At 36.5% G+C, this 15,392-nt stretch overlaps 1 protein-coding gene across 2 annotated transcripts in view; it reads right to left on the minus strand.

Annotated features, from left to right (window-relative positions):
- Nucleotides 1-15,392, minus strand: part of CDKL5 (cyclin dependent kinase like 5) — a 169,154-nt gene that overhangs the window by 42,746 nt on the left and 111,016 nt on the right. For both annotated transcript variants that reach the window (XM_081566535.1, XM_081566536.1), the window contains exons 5-8: nucleotides 11,624-11,760; nucleotides 7,509-7,629; nucleotides 5,493-5,552; nucleotides 2,109-2,199 (exon numbers count right to left, since the gene is read on the minus strand). In XM_081566535.1, the coding sequence (XP_081422661.1) occupies nucleotides 2,109-2,199; nucleotides 5,493-5,552; nucleotides 7,509-7,629; nucleotides 11,624-11,760 (409 nt within the window). The remainder of the gene's footprint in view (nucleotides 1-2,108; nucleotides 2,200-5,492; nucleotides 5,553-7,508; nucleotides 7,630-11,623; nucleotides 11,761-15,392) is intronic.

The raw sequence follows: 15,392 nt of genomic DNA on the forward strand, positions 1-15,392 counted from the left end.
TACAAAAATCTGTAAATTCTACATGTTGACCAAATATCAACTGATTTCAATGGGATTTTTATACAAATAATATAGTTCTTCAACTAGTACTTGACAATCATTTAATTAGCAATATTCAATTTGGCTCAAATTAGTTGGAGTCCTCATCTACTTTCGGTAGCTCCCATATATCTCTAAATATAATTTCAGTTTTCCAATATGTATTATTAGGCAGGAAATACTCTCTGAAGTTTCACATTAAGGCTGTCCTCAGAATGAACTCAAGGACATTTTATAGACAAAATTATAATGAGTCCCTCTACCATATTTGAATCCTCAGATGGGGGTCTAAGAATGATTTACTTCAAATCCATTTCTTCTTTGGCAGTAAATTCAAACTCCCAATCCCGCCCCAAAGAATGGACACATGAATGGACAATGCATTCAAGTGAGTCCAGATAGAGGTACACAGAAGAAACACAGATGACACAAAAGAAAATCAATCCTAAATCCAAGTTTAAAATGAACACAGAAATTCTAAAATCTATCCACCCAAGGAGGGATAACAAAGTGACTAGCCACCATTGATTTCAGAGGATGAAGCACAAGCTTTTGATTTAAAAATAAATAGTAAAGCTTTCAGTAACTGACACCAATAATTCTTATAGGCTCTAGGTCAGCAATGAAATAAGAATTAACACCAAATAGACACTGGGATATCAATTGTTAACTTCAAAATAATCTTTCAGTGAGTAACTTAAATATATAGTCATCATGATCTTCAGAAGAAACAGAAATGTATATTTTTATTACATAAAAACTATCTTTATTTACTGATTAAAAATTTTTTTATTGAAGCAGAGTTGATTTACAATGTTGTAAAAATTATCTTTAAAAAATTAAATTTATCATGTCCCCTAGATACATATATGGCACACTAAAGAAAAGAGATGAAACCTATAATTAATGCAATGGTTATCATTACCACCATGTCTAATTTTATTTGTAGAGAGTGTCTTCCACCTCACTTCTTTGATGGTCCCAAAGAAGAAAATACAATCTAGGATAAATAAGAAAATACTACAACTACAATAAGTAGAGAATTATTAGTGAGAATATGTGATGGAGACCAAGACTACAGGCCCCTTCTTAGTCTCTAAAGTTTAAACTTAATAAAAGGAAGAATCTTATCAGATAACGCTTTTCTGGTGCTGACAGGTGAATGAAATGGCTGCCCTGGTAGCTATAGCACTGAAAGTGGAAAGGTGGCACAAAGTGGATGGATATGGCAGTGTTGCTGAGAAAGTCATCAATGGACTAGTTTGAATAGCCATTTATCATCAAACAGGATTTACAATGTGTGGAAGAAAAATGGTAGTTGGTTAATATTTACAGCAAAGTGGCTAGGCAAAAGAGATATTCCAGAAATATTTGCTGAATGCATGAATGAATGAATATATGAACAAACAGATAAGCCAGAATGTCAAACTCTGTGGATATCCACATTTTTAATGTGGAAGACTATTAACAAAGGTGGCAGCAATAATTCCCCCCATTTCTGTATACCTGCCACTTTGTAATGTGACGCTGCCACTCCTCCCATCAAGTTTATTCCTCCATCCCATGAATCAGAGCATAGACAAGTAACATGCTTTGGCCAATGAGGCAAAAGTCATGCAAAGAGGCTTGAAAAAACACTTTTGCTTTTGGGCTTGTCCTCTGCTCCTGGAATTCTACTGCTATTATGTGAAGAACTTGGACTAACTTACTGGAGGATGAGTCCTCATGCAACCGAGATGGTTTTTCCCAGCTGAGGCTCCCTAAAACCAAACAGCCTCCAGATGACTTGCTGACTGATTGTAGCTACACGAGCAATTCCAATTGAGAGCAGCAGAAGAACCAGCCAGTTGAACTCAAATAGCTGACTCCCCCAATCCGTTGGCACCCAGAATTATGAGCAAATAAAATGGTGCTTCTTTTATGCCATTAAGTTTTTAGGTTTGCTATACTGCGACAGGTAACTGGCATTTAATTAACTCAAGTTCTTGTCTTCCACAGATAATCTCAAAGTTAAAAATAGAGGGTCAACAAATATGTAGATGTTATTCTATTCTGGGAAGTTAACTCACCCAAGTAAGAGTTCTGGGGACCGATACCATCTGGTGGCCACATATTCTGTATAATTAGCATTATTTCCTTCTGATAGATTCCGAGCAAAACCTGAAAGACAGCAAAACCTCAAAGTGTAATTTTGAAAAAGAGTTAATTTCATGCTGACAAAATATTTCAGTGCTACATTAATATCTTAAAGGAACATTAAAAGAATATAATGATTGTTATTGAATGGACTGTTTATTAACATGCCCTTATTATTTAAAAAAGTTGGTCCATTGTTCATATGTGAACTAAAATATACAATGTAGTCACTACAAAACCAGTCTCTTCTCTCTAATAAAGAAATCCATGTTTTCAAAGTCTTTGCATGCTTTATAAGCATTCAGAGCATACTTTTAAACCAGCTTTTCCAATAAATGCAAATCTTACAAACTGAAGACTCCATAAGAGCGAAAAGTCAAAGTTACATTAGCATGTTGCAGATAAGTCATTAATTCAGCTATGTGGGACTTAGATAGTATTTCTGTTATCTATTGGTGCTGATCAGCTCCGGCCATTATGTAAACAACAACAGTTAGGGTTGGCAATGATGGAAACGAAGCAGGCCAAAATGATTTTTATCTCCTAATGTAACTGAGAAGCAGGAAATGTTTTTCTTTAATTTTTAGTCAATCATGAGAAACAGAATATATGGGATTAATTATGTTAATTACTTTGTCATTTTATTCCTCCTTACTTAAATAAAAGTAACATGTGGGTTCTTGCTTTTGTGTGCAAAATTTCTAGCATTTGAAGAAGATTATAGAGAGACTTGGGGTTTTTCATAAAGATTATCAGCAGCTGGAAATACTTCAGTATTAATTGATTATTTTATCATAATTTTTTAAAATAATTACACTCTGAAATGATGTGAATTTACTGCAGGTTATGAAGATTGATCGGAGAAGGCAATGGCACCCCACTCCAGTACTCTTGCCTGGAGAATCCCACGGACAGAGAAGCCTGGTAGGCTGCAGTCCATGGGGTCGCTAAGAGTCGCACATGACCGAGCGACTTAACTTTCACTTTTCCCTTTCATGCACTGGAGAAGGAAATGGCAACCCACTCCAGTATTCTTGCCTGGAGAATCCCAGGGACGGCGGAGCCTGGTGGGCTGCTGTCTATGGGGTCGCACAGAGTCGGACACGACTGAAGCGACTTAGCAGCAGCAGCAGCAGCAGCAATTATCTTACAGACTGTTGCTCCCCCACCTCCCCAAGTAACAATCCTTTCAAAAGGTTTTGCAGCCACAAAATAAACTGGAAGGTAAGTTAATCACCCATCTAACTCACCAAAAGCAATATAGGTTCACTGTAAATAGTCACAGAGAACCAGAATAAAGTTAAGGCATATGTATATGTATGGCTGAGTCCCTTTGCTGTTCACCTGAAATTATCACAATGCTATTTATCAGCTATGTGCACATACATTCGTGTGTGCTCAGCTCTATCTGACTCTTTGTGACCCCCTGGACTATAGCCCGCCAGGCTCCTCTGTCCATGGAATTTTATAGGCAAGAATATTGGAGTGGGGTGCCATTTCCTACTCCAAGAGATCTTTCTGACCCAGGGATCGAACCCACATCTCCCGCATTGGCAAGCAGATTCTTTACCACTGTGCCACCCGGCTATACCCCAATACGAAATAAAAAGTTAAAAAAAAAGTTTCAAGAATTAGAAAATAGCGTTTCTTAAAGTCGGAGAAGGCAATGGCACCCCACTCCAGTACTCTTGCCTGGAAAATCCCATCGACGGCGGAGCCTGGTGGGCTGCAGTCTATGGGGTCGCTAACAGTCGGACACGACCGAGCGACTTCACTTTCACTTTTCACTTTCATGCATTGGAGAAGGAAATGGCAACCCACTCCAGTGTTCTTGCCTGGAGAATCCCAGGGACGGGGGAGCCTAGTGGGCTGCCGTCTATGGGGTCGCGCAGAGTCGGACACGACTGAAGCGACTTAGCAGCACTAGCAGTTTCTTAAAGTAGAAGAGTAGAAAAATAAAAATAATCACAGCAACAAAACAAAACCCCTAACTTCAGTTAATCAGTACTTCTTGGTAAGACACATTTGGAAGAAATATTTATATTTTTTATTGGGATTCTTCAAGCCAGACAAAGGAGCTACATGCTCTGGGAGGGAAAACAATTAGGAGGTTTTTGTTGGTGATGCACAGCACACAGAATGCCACATGTGGTGCTGCCATGCAGAACTTCCTGACGATGTAAAATTGTCTTTTAAGAAATGATGCTAAACTAAGGATACTCTTTTACCATTATTAACTATTCTACACACACCTCTTTTTTAACTTGCTTTACCAATTTCAGCTCCTAAGTACTTCTTAACACGTTTAGGTATAGCAGGACTCTTCTTTGCAATATTCCTTATCATAAAATACTAAGAAAATTAAGTCCTATAAAACATTTTTCCTCAAGCAAACAGGTTCATAATATTCAAACTCTTGGAAATCAATAAGTGAAAACAGTTATACATGCTTCCAATTGCTGCACTGGCCAAAACTGGTCATTCTACAAAGTGAATTTTTAGAATGCTTATTTCTCTCACCTGTGCAATCCATATCCTAAGTACTAATCTAACTTCTCCTTATAAGGAGATACAGGGAGATAAAGATACAAGGAGATAAATGAGAAACCTCCTCATTTATATATAGATATTCACACTGTATTTGTGATTATATTTAAATATATGAAAAAATAACATTTTTTAAAAGTTATAGATTAGGCAAAAATGTAAAATTTTTTAAATTTTAAATAACTTTTTAAAATAAAGTGACTCATGATGTAGAAACCTAATCTATAATTTTAAAACTTTTCTGAATTATTTTAACTTAAATTTTTAATAGCACATAATACAGAGTTTTATATATATGAAAAACAATACACAATTTTCTACTGTGATACAGTACGACTCAAAACTTCCTTATACACTCAACCAGGAGCTGGAATATCATAATCAATTAATAGTATCTTGACTGAACATTTAAAGGAGATAAATGGAATCATTCTAAAAATGTCTTTTAACCTTACAGATATATAACTATCACACATATATAATACATATATATTTACATAGTTATTTTTCAGTGTTTATGATTGTGCCTACAATAATTTCTATCAATATTTAAAATATTAAAAAATTTTTTTATCCTACTCAAGCCAGAAGGTCATGATGGTATTTTCTAGAAAATTCTTTCTCTGGAGTCATTAAATATTGGGCTTATGAATACACACTAATTTAAGTCAAAAGGTAAAAAAAATACTTTTAATACACCTGTAAAAGCTACCTATGTGTTATATTAAATTAATTCCGTACTTACAGGACTCAATTTCTTTTTAACTTACCAAAGTCACACAGTTTCAAAACGTCATTGTGGCTGATTAAGAGATTTTCTGGTTTTATATCTGGAGTATCAAGATTAAAAAACAATTATTAAAAAATGGACCATGTACTACTGATTGACACTGTTAGATCAGTGTAATGGCACTTAATTAGAAATAGAGTAATCTGAATAGAAAACTGTGGTAGTAAAAAGCAGAGTAACACATTTTAAAACAGGACACACACAAAAAAAATAAAGAAAATAAAAATAAAACAGTACACAAAAGTTTCAATTAATTTCATTTTGAGAAACATGCAGACCACAATTTCAAAAATATTTTTCCCCCTTAAATCTTAAAGGCATTGACTGGATCTCTGAAAGGAATTTAAGGATGACTGAATCTAGGTTACCACATTCCAAGGAACTATTTTTACTTTATAAAATACTAATAATACAAATTTTTGGAGGTAAGAGTATTCAATGTTTACACCCACAATATACTTTAAAAACACACACGAGACTAAGTAGATAGCATTATATTTACTGGAGGAAAAAAGACATAGAAGATACATTGTTATGATTTTCTATATAATTTCTATTATTTATATATCTGTTTAGCTTCTCTGTGTGGTTCACAATCATAAATATCTAGTGCTGAAGCTATGCTGGATGAGTCAAGATTTCTCATTTTTTCCATGGAACTTTTGAAGATGTGGTGGGAGTTAAGGAGTAGAAATACACAGAAGATGCAGTTTAATTCACCCCTTTTGAAGCCATCTCAGAATTCTATTCTTAGAGTACTCATCATCTATACTATATGGTAGAAGTGAAAAAGAGAAAGGGAAGAGGTAGGGGTGAGATCTGTAGATTTCAGAACCATCTGAACCATTACAGATCAGATTTCACAATTTGGAGATTTCAGTTTCTACTGCTAGTTCACAACCATTAATTCACTATACACTTAACCAAATCACAGCATCACTATGGTAATGCAGCTAAATCAGTTCCTTATTAATATCTTCAAACTGTAGCAGAGACTGTTATTAGAATCATTATCCTAGACACTAGATGTCCAGGTGACCAGGCCATCTCTCCATGCTGCCAACAACTTTCATAAAGTAACTGCTATGAAAGTCAAATGGAAGACAAATAACAAACTGTCTCTTTCCAGAAATAATAGGAGTTGGCATTCTTCACATGACCTTTAAGCTATTCTTAATGTGAAACTTTTTTAAAAATGATATCCTTCTGTGTCTGTTTAGAAACACTAAAATGTAGTATTCATTTGCCTGATAATTCAAAGATAAGAAATGGATACTACAACATTTTCTGACAAACATTTTTTAGCTTCATTATTGTTCAATGCGTGACTCTTGAATGCAAGAGATAATCAGGAGAAGATAAACAGTGTAGAGTTAAAGATGGTGCTGAGCAAGTAATTTCTCTTTTATTGCTATAAACCACCCACCTCATGGCAATAAAGGACAAAATAAAACAGTTTATGGAAGTATAATCATGGTCTTTACGCAAGGCTGATCATGCCTAAAACCTGAAAACAATGGGCACTTTCCAGTAACAGGCAGGGAAAATCAGGAGGTAAAGGTACATACTAGAGATCTTGGTCGAACAGAGAATGAGAAGTGACTGTCAACGGGGGCCAGTCACTTAGCATCACCTCTAAAGTCTGATTCTGGCTTGTTTCACGTTACGGGGTCTATCTGCAGGACCAAAAGGCAATGGAGAAGGTCGTTCCCCTCGCCAAGCAAGCTGCAAAGTTTGCATTTGTTGAGCTCTTTTTATCACTAGGTACTTGTACTGTTGAAATCAGATCTGGTTATACAAAAATGCAGATCTCACCATAATATCCAAATAAATGTGCAGTCCATCCTTTTGATGATACGAAAGGAGACCTGGAGCTCAAATATCCTATACCTTCAAAATGTATTTAATTTAAACAGAATGTCAATGCCTATGTGAAATATTTTGTTAATTTTATTTGCTATTTTAATATTTTCCATTTTGAAAATTCCATACTTACCTCGATGAACAATATCATTCTTATGGCACCAGTGAATAGCTTTGATTAGCTGATAGATATAACTTTTTACTTTTTCAGGTGGAACTCCATTTGGCATTTCTTCCAGCAATTCAAGCATATTCTAAAAATTAAATAGAGAGCCATTAATCTCTAAAATTAGGTAGGCCCACAAATTATGTATTAAAAAATTTTAAAGCATCTTGGATGATAATTCATCTAATACACAGAATATATTTTTTAAAAAATTGCTTTGCTTTCCATCTATAATCTTTTTCATGCTGAAGCAGGATACTATATTAAATCAAGGTTCTCTTTTTAAAAGAAATTCAGTTTTTGCTACTCCCCAATGCTGTCTCCAATAATATTCCTGTGTACTCTTCACTCTCTGAAACCTATCAGGCATTATTTTAGCCTAATTCTGAGGGAAAAGCAACACAAAGTAGGGAAAAGACACTGTAGTATATAGAGGAGAGGGGAAACAGTCATTTTAACATAGTGCACTGTGCATCTCTAATAGAACTTCTCAGTAAGATCAAGCCTTGAAATATTTCTGGGAGACCTGGAAAATATTCTTAAATGATCCCTAAGATTACCAGTAGTCAATCTAATCAGAACAAATATTTTAAAAGGCTACAAAATACTGTTGAAATAAAAATTCAGACTCCAAACAAATCAATATGCAAAAATCTTAGTCTGGAGTCAAGAGACCATTCTAAAATTCATGCACATTGTTTAAGTAGAAATTCCACTTAATCAATTTCCAGTAAATTTCCAGATTAACTAAATATCCTCCATTTCCTCTGTGAAGCACAAGATTAAGGTCTATAGAATGATTAGAGTTTACTGTTTGTAGATGACCGTCTAGGACACCAGTTCTCAAAGTATAATCTGTGGATCTCTGGGAGTGGGGCTGTCTCAGAGGACCCATGAAGTCAAAACTATATTCATAACAGCACTCAGCTGTTTGCCTTTTTCACTGTGTTGGCATTTACACTGGTGGCATCTTAGCATGAATCAAAGCATTAGATTCTTCAATGCCACACCCTTACATTTAAAAAAAAGGAAAAGGTCAATTTCAGTAAAGGATGTCTTTGATGAAGCAGTAAAAATTATCACGTTTATTCAATTTCAGTTCTTGAGTACATGTCTTTTTAGGAATCTGCATGATAAAGTGAGGAATACAACTAAATCACTTCTGCTTGATATCAAAGTATGCTAGCTGTCTTGGGGAAAAGCACTTGGGTAATCAAGTTACAAACTGAACTAATCATTTTTCTTGAGGCATACCATTTTTTACTTCAAAGAATGACTGATAACACAAACATTTATGTTAACATGCAATGGGTTTATTATTGTTATTTTAAATGAATCAATAAATATTCTTATATTCTTCAGTTTTGACTTCTAATATGATAAATATTAATAGATAAACCCCACATAAATACAAAGCTCTTAGGGTTCCCAATAATGTTAAGAATGTAAAGGAGTCCTAAGACCAAAAAGTTGCTCTACAATTTTGTCCCCGTCAGTCAAGTTGCATACATATAACCAATCAGCTCCTTGTTTATAATACTCTCATACCTATTTATAACAGATACATGTTATTTTAATATAGTTATGTATCATATAAACCAACTAAATAATGTTTTTAAAAAAGAGGTTCGCTGTTTATAAGAAAGTGAAGTTTAATAATTTGTAAAGTCTTAAAGGAAAGCCACTACACACAATGGTATCTAATCAAATGTGAATACAACTAGAAAACACTGGCAAGGGACAGTGGTGGTGGGAAGGATTCTGCACTGAGACAACTTTGCAATGTTTTTAAGTTTTCACTTCACTTTAAAGAAGCTGACACAGGATATCACTGATGCATTAAGGGTAGGATATACGTAAGAAAGCCCATCAGAAATCCAAACAGAAGATCAATACCCACTTCTAAAGAGAATGTGGAAAATGAATGTATATTGATAAGTCTTAAGTTAAAATGTTTAAAGCATATATGTATCATTTTTTAGGGATTCTCCCCTGGAATTATCTTTTTCAATTAACAAATGCACATGAGGAGTAAAAGGGCTTTGTAATAAAGAATATAAACTGTTATGTCTCATTTACTATTCAACTCTAAATTCCTCACTTATGGAGAGAAATGTCCCCCAGTATCCATTCTTCCCTTACTAGAGCAATATCTTATAAATGGATGCATAAGTACCCAGAAAGAAGAGTACATTTTCCTCTGCCTTGCAGCTAGTATGGCCATGCAACTAAGTCCTGGCCAATGGGATGCGATAGCTGAAGCTCCATCCTGACCTTGAGGACAAGGGCCACTTCTGAGGGGTGGCAGACCGTAAAGGCGGAAGCCACTTGGGATCTCCTACAGCTGTAGAGCAGAGTTACTATACCCATCTACCTTTGTATTCGTACTTGACACAGAAACTTCTATTTTGTTTAAGCCACTGTAATCTTGCATCTCTGTTACAATCCCCTATCCCTAAAAGCATCTTTCCCTTTGCCCTCTTGAGACTCACTGTCAATCATTAGGCACTGCTACTGATAGGAGGGTGATGGTCACCTTCCACTGAAAAATCGTGAGGCCAGCACAAGAATCCCAGGCTTGGAGGTCAGAAGGCTGGAGTTCTGGTAGCAGCTCTGCCACTTACCAGCAGAGAGACTGCAGACATTACATACTGTCTGATACACATGGGTGATTTCTCCATTTGTTCGTATGAAATTGTGAACAATCACCATGAGTAGAATTAGAAATTAAAAAGATAACTAAAATAGATCTGGCCGAATTTTATTATTTGGCAGCAAAATTGTAGACCGCATGATTATTTTTGACAACTAAAAAATAAGCACCTGATTTTACAACAATCCTTTTTTATAACTTTTTTTAAAATATCAAATTTCAGGGTTTTTTTTCCCCAGTGGGAAGGATCCCTTAGGAAAATGCCTAACTTAACACAAAGAAAGAAGCCTTTAAACGGATTTTGGAAAAGCAACATAAAACAGTGTTTTAAAACAACAAAGTTTATATTTTTTCAAGTTTTGCATGTAATGAAATTACTATATACATATATATTTAATTAGAAAAATAATTTGTAAAGGCTGAATTAATTGAAAAGCCATATTACTGGTTAGCTGTCTTGGCAACACTGCTTTCCATTTCATGATGATGATGCTGGTGGTGATACCCTGTCATTTATGACACAGAAAGCACCTGGGAACTGACCTAAAGCAAAGATAAACCTCTCCAGTCTTAATTTTAGATAAGAACACAGGAAATCAGCAGTAGCCACCTATTTACTCAGTAAGGAAACCTCTGAAAGATCTGTCTGGCTCCAGTTTATTCTCTTCTTGTAAAAGCACTTACTTCAATTCTTGACAATAACCAACTGCTGTAAGTCAGTTGCTATTTAAGAAATTCATAGGTATACAATATTGTTTACTGCATTGGACATTTCCCCTCAGGTCATATGATTAAAACTGTCACTAAGAGTTAATAACAATTATAAAAATATTAAAGCAAGTTCAGAGACAACTCGAACAATGTGTGCTTTTTCTTTTCTCGCACGCTTCTAATTCCTTACTTGTGGTCTCATCTACCTCCTCAAGTATAAAGCTTGATGTGGCTCCTCGCACATGTTCTTCCCTCAAATAAAGCTACAACACTGGCAATTCAGAAAGGCTGCTTCATGAGCCCACTCATTAGCCATCTAGGTCTGATTCAGACACCCACCCTGTGCCTGTGGGTATCTTACACATACTTCTATCATCCTGTACCATCACTGTCCATTTATGTGCCTCTCCCTCAGAGGCCTTGCTTAAGTTTAATTAAAATAAATCGAGTCTAAAAATTACTTGTTGAAGATAGAGTCTGAGACTTCAGAAGCCAAATCAATACACTGTTTAAATTTAAGATTATCTCTGTATGGTTGAAGCGAACAAAATCCTTCAATATTTTTTCAGGACTTCTAATGACTATGGGTAATACTTTCATTTTTACAGTCAGATTAAGAGCACAATGACAAGTCACACGCAATAATAATACTTTCATAGCATCAGAAACAGCGCTAAATAAAAGAATGAGGCAGATCTCTACTGTGTCAGTGACTTACTTTTTCAACATACTCAAACACCAAGTACAATTTCCCCCTCCGACGAAAGGCTTCCTTCAACTCCACAATGTTTTCCTGTTTGAGAGTACGAAGCATTTTAAGCTCTCGTAAAGTCGTTTCCTTGACTTCTTCATTTTCTAGAATGTAAACAATGGTGAACAGAGTAAAATTAAAGCTTTCAAACCACTATTCAAGAAATTCTAAGAACACTGAAAACATAATTTCACTTTCCACTTTCAGTACTTCTGCATAAGAAGTCCAAGGATGGAATATCAAATATCAGATATTCTTATTGAAAGGATCAAGAATGAGAAACTTACAGAAGAAAAGGCTTACTTGACCAACACGAACCTAACTTTCTGCTTGAATTTTCCTGTACTCTTTACTGCAAAATGTATACATAAAACAGACTTACAGATATGAGGTAGGAATCCACTGTCGTGTTAACCCTACCACTATATACAGAGGAAGGAGGAGTTTAAAAGGGTAAAAAGGAATCAATCATATCACTGTGCACAGGAGCTTCCATGCAGCATCTGTAACAGTTGAAGTTTTCAAGTTGGGCCTGAAGCTTTGGCTTAAAAGAGCATTTTATTCCCCGGGCTGCATGTGAATCACCTCTGTGAGCAGAGGTCATGTGCCTTGTATGCATCCACAGCGCAGCTCACAGTTGACCTGCAGGAAACTCTATGGGTGACCGATCTCTCTGAACAGTGGCTGCTGCCAGTTCCTGCTGTCCTCCTGTGGCTTGTCCACCTGTCCACCCCTAGGTAGTGTAGTGTACTGCGATGGAGAACTTACGCTGAACCAATATACAATATACCCTTTCGTATCATCAACTCCACTCATGATGAACCCTCAGACACAGAGGAAGGACAGAAGTCACATTAACTCTAATGGATCAATTGGCAGGGGAGCAAGTAAGGTACTATTTTGTGTTAAAGGAATTTTTATAATAGCTTTAGATTTAGTTGGGACATCCTAACCGCCATGGTTACATATGTATATACAAGGAAGGATATAGGTTCTTTTTTTTTTTTTTATAACCCTACCATCATCACTGCAAAATAAATCAAGCAGAAATTCCTGTTAATGTAATGAATATTTTATGTCTTTTAGATAAGACCACTGCTGTATCTTCTGCAAATACGAGTAAATTAATGAAGCAAGTCACTAAAAACGGTATGTTCTATTAACTAATTAGGTGATCAGAAAGAGAAGAAAATTGAATATTTAAAGTTTATATACTATTATTTTAGCCATTAACTGAACTGGTCAATTTTCATTCCAGGCAATCCCTGATCGGTACTCCGAAAACCAAAAACATCAGTCTAAAAACTGGTATTTTTTTTCTAACTTTAAGGCAAATCTCTTTAGGAGCAAAACCTGAACTAACATGAAACCACTTATGTCTTTGTTTAATCTGTTTAGTATAGATAATTCTTATGTTTTGCTTTAGAAATAATACTTGATCATAGGATCCTAAAATGACATGCCATATTTCCATACTAAAATCTAAAAGTTATGAATTCTAAAATACATATGGCCCCAAGGTTTTGGGTAATGGTCAGAATCTAGCTTGAAAGTCTAAGCTGTGTGACCCTCACATTCAGGCATGTCTGGGAAGGAAGAAAATAGGGTTAGGGACAAAGATGAGAAAGATGAAGATGCCTTCAAGAAAGAAATGTTTCCTAAGCAAGGTACACTAGAGAAAAGACCCTAAATGGGACCAAAGAGGGAAGGGAGATCCTAAATGCAGGGCCAGCAGTACCTCTGAGATTATGGTTGCCCCACACAGCTCAGGATCTTAGTTCCTGGACCAGGGTGAATCCAGGACCTGGCAGTGAAAAATGCCAAATCATAACCACTGGACCACCAGGGACTTCCCCTTCTCCCCCTCCAAACTGAGTTTAAAGAAAAGAGACTATAATAAAACCATGGGCTTTGTAGTAGCCCCTGGAGTATCTGTAATAAACAGGAAACAAAGTCAATGCTCCTTTGTGAACTGGTTATACAAGTGAAATACTCTCCTTACTTTAAGAAAACTGTTGGAGAATCCTGGAACAGGCATTCTGCCTATCAGAAGGCAGGAAGCAGCAGTAGCAAAGGCGGACAGTGGCACAGGCAGTAAACCAATCCACCCACATCAGGGGGGTTAACTGGAAACCAGGTCCTCACAGGGCCCATGTCGGAGCATGAAACAGGGGTCCATCTGGCAGTAGGGGCAATGTATGTGACGTGATTAGAGGACTTTCTAAAGTAGCTTAGAGGCTTGTGGTGGGGGCAAATGTCCAGCTGTTCCGCAAACCAGGGCTAGGCCAGAGAATTGGTGTTTTGTAACTGTCAGAAGTGCTAAAGACTAGGGAGGCTAAATGCCTCCAGTCTTATGAAGAAGGCTAACCTGCTTCTCTGCTGTCCCATCTGAATTACTCCCAAGGTTGAGGTAATCAAACTAAAATCCACCTATCTCTAAGACACAGACTGCCACACAGATCTCAACATGAACCAGATGGTCTTCTAATAAGGAAGTAATTCAGCAAGAGACGACAATACTACTCATAACCTGATCCTTGTCTGCGTTTCCGCCCCCATCTCATGCCCTTCTCTCCCTACCTTCAAGTTAGTCTTTTGGTTCCCAAAAGAGCCCCAAGCTTTATTTTTTAACCTTAGGGCCTTTGAGCTTGTTCCCTCTGCTGAGAACCCTCATTACCTACCAGACTCTTTACAGGGCTAGCTCCTTCAGGCTTTAGTTTAAATGTCACTCGATCATTCAACCAAAGCAAGCCTCCATCCCCATTAGTCCTCATCTCAGTACTCTGACATTTCATTCACAAACCTTCCCACCATCTTTACTGATGTATTTGCTTGCTTACTGGTTTACCATCTATGTGGCCACCGTTGCTAATCCAAGAGCTCTAGAACAACGGGTCTAAGTTGTGCTTGGTATTCAATAACACACACCCAACCACCTAGGACTGGACCTGGTACAGAGGAGATCACTAAATACTTCCTACACAAATGCTTTCGATGGTGTTATGAGGAAATCTATGCCCATATGTGGCTAGCTCTTATTCCCATAAAACATGGGAAGCAGCAATATGATATCAAACAAAAGGCACTTTGCCCTCCTAGTTTTGAGGACAGTGTTTTCAACCTTCTCTCTCTAGAACTTCAAAAGGGCCATTTTTCAGACAGTAAGACAAACTGAATTTATTTTCCCTACTCACCTCTGCCCCTAGTAGTCTACAATATGTGATTATGAAAAATGAAGGCTCCAGAAAACTGACAGCACCAAGGGTCAAGAACACATATATATTCGATCATTAGAACATCCCTAAGCTATGCTGGAGCTGGTTACAAATAAATGGTGCAACCAAGTAAAAGGTAAATAAAGCTGGTATACTTTTTCTAATCAAAAGCTTGGGGAATTCTTAGCACTGAAAAACAAGTACCTTTGTATCATTACCAACTTGTGGCAGTTTCACTTTGCTAACAGATAAAGCCAAATGGCCAAAGCAACATGGCTATCATAGAAGGAACACTGAAGTAGGATCCAGGAGACCTAGATTTTGGATCCTTTTAACCAACTAACAATGTAACATGTGACTCTGGGCAAGCCATTTAACTTTTCATTCATAAAATAACTAAATGGACACTCCTCCACACCCACACAGTACCCTAAAAAGTCCCATGGCCTTTTCCAAATCTAATAATCCATGATTTCTTTTCATTAAGATCTCATTGATTATGAGCCTAAACTTCACTGAAT

The sequence above is a fragment of the Giraffa tippelskirchi genome, chromosome X (genome assembly GCF_054371585.1).
Source record: "Giraffa tippelskirchi isolate mGirTip1 chromosome X, T2T-mGirTip1v1.2.pri, whole genome shotgun sequence".
NCBI lineage: Eukaryota > Metazoa > Chordata > Mammalia > Artiodactyla > Giraffidae > Giraffa > Giraffa tippelskirchi.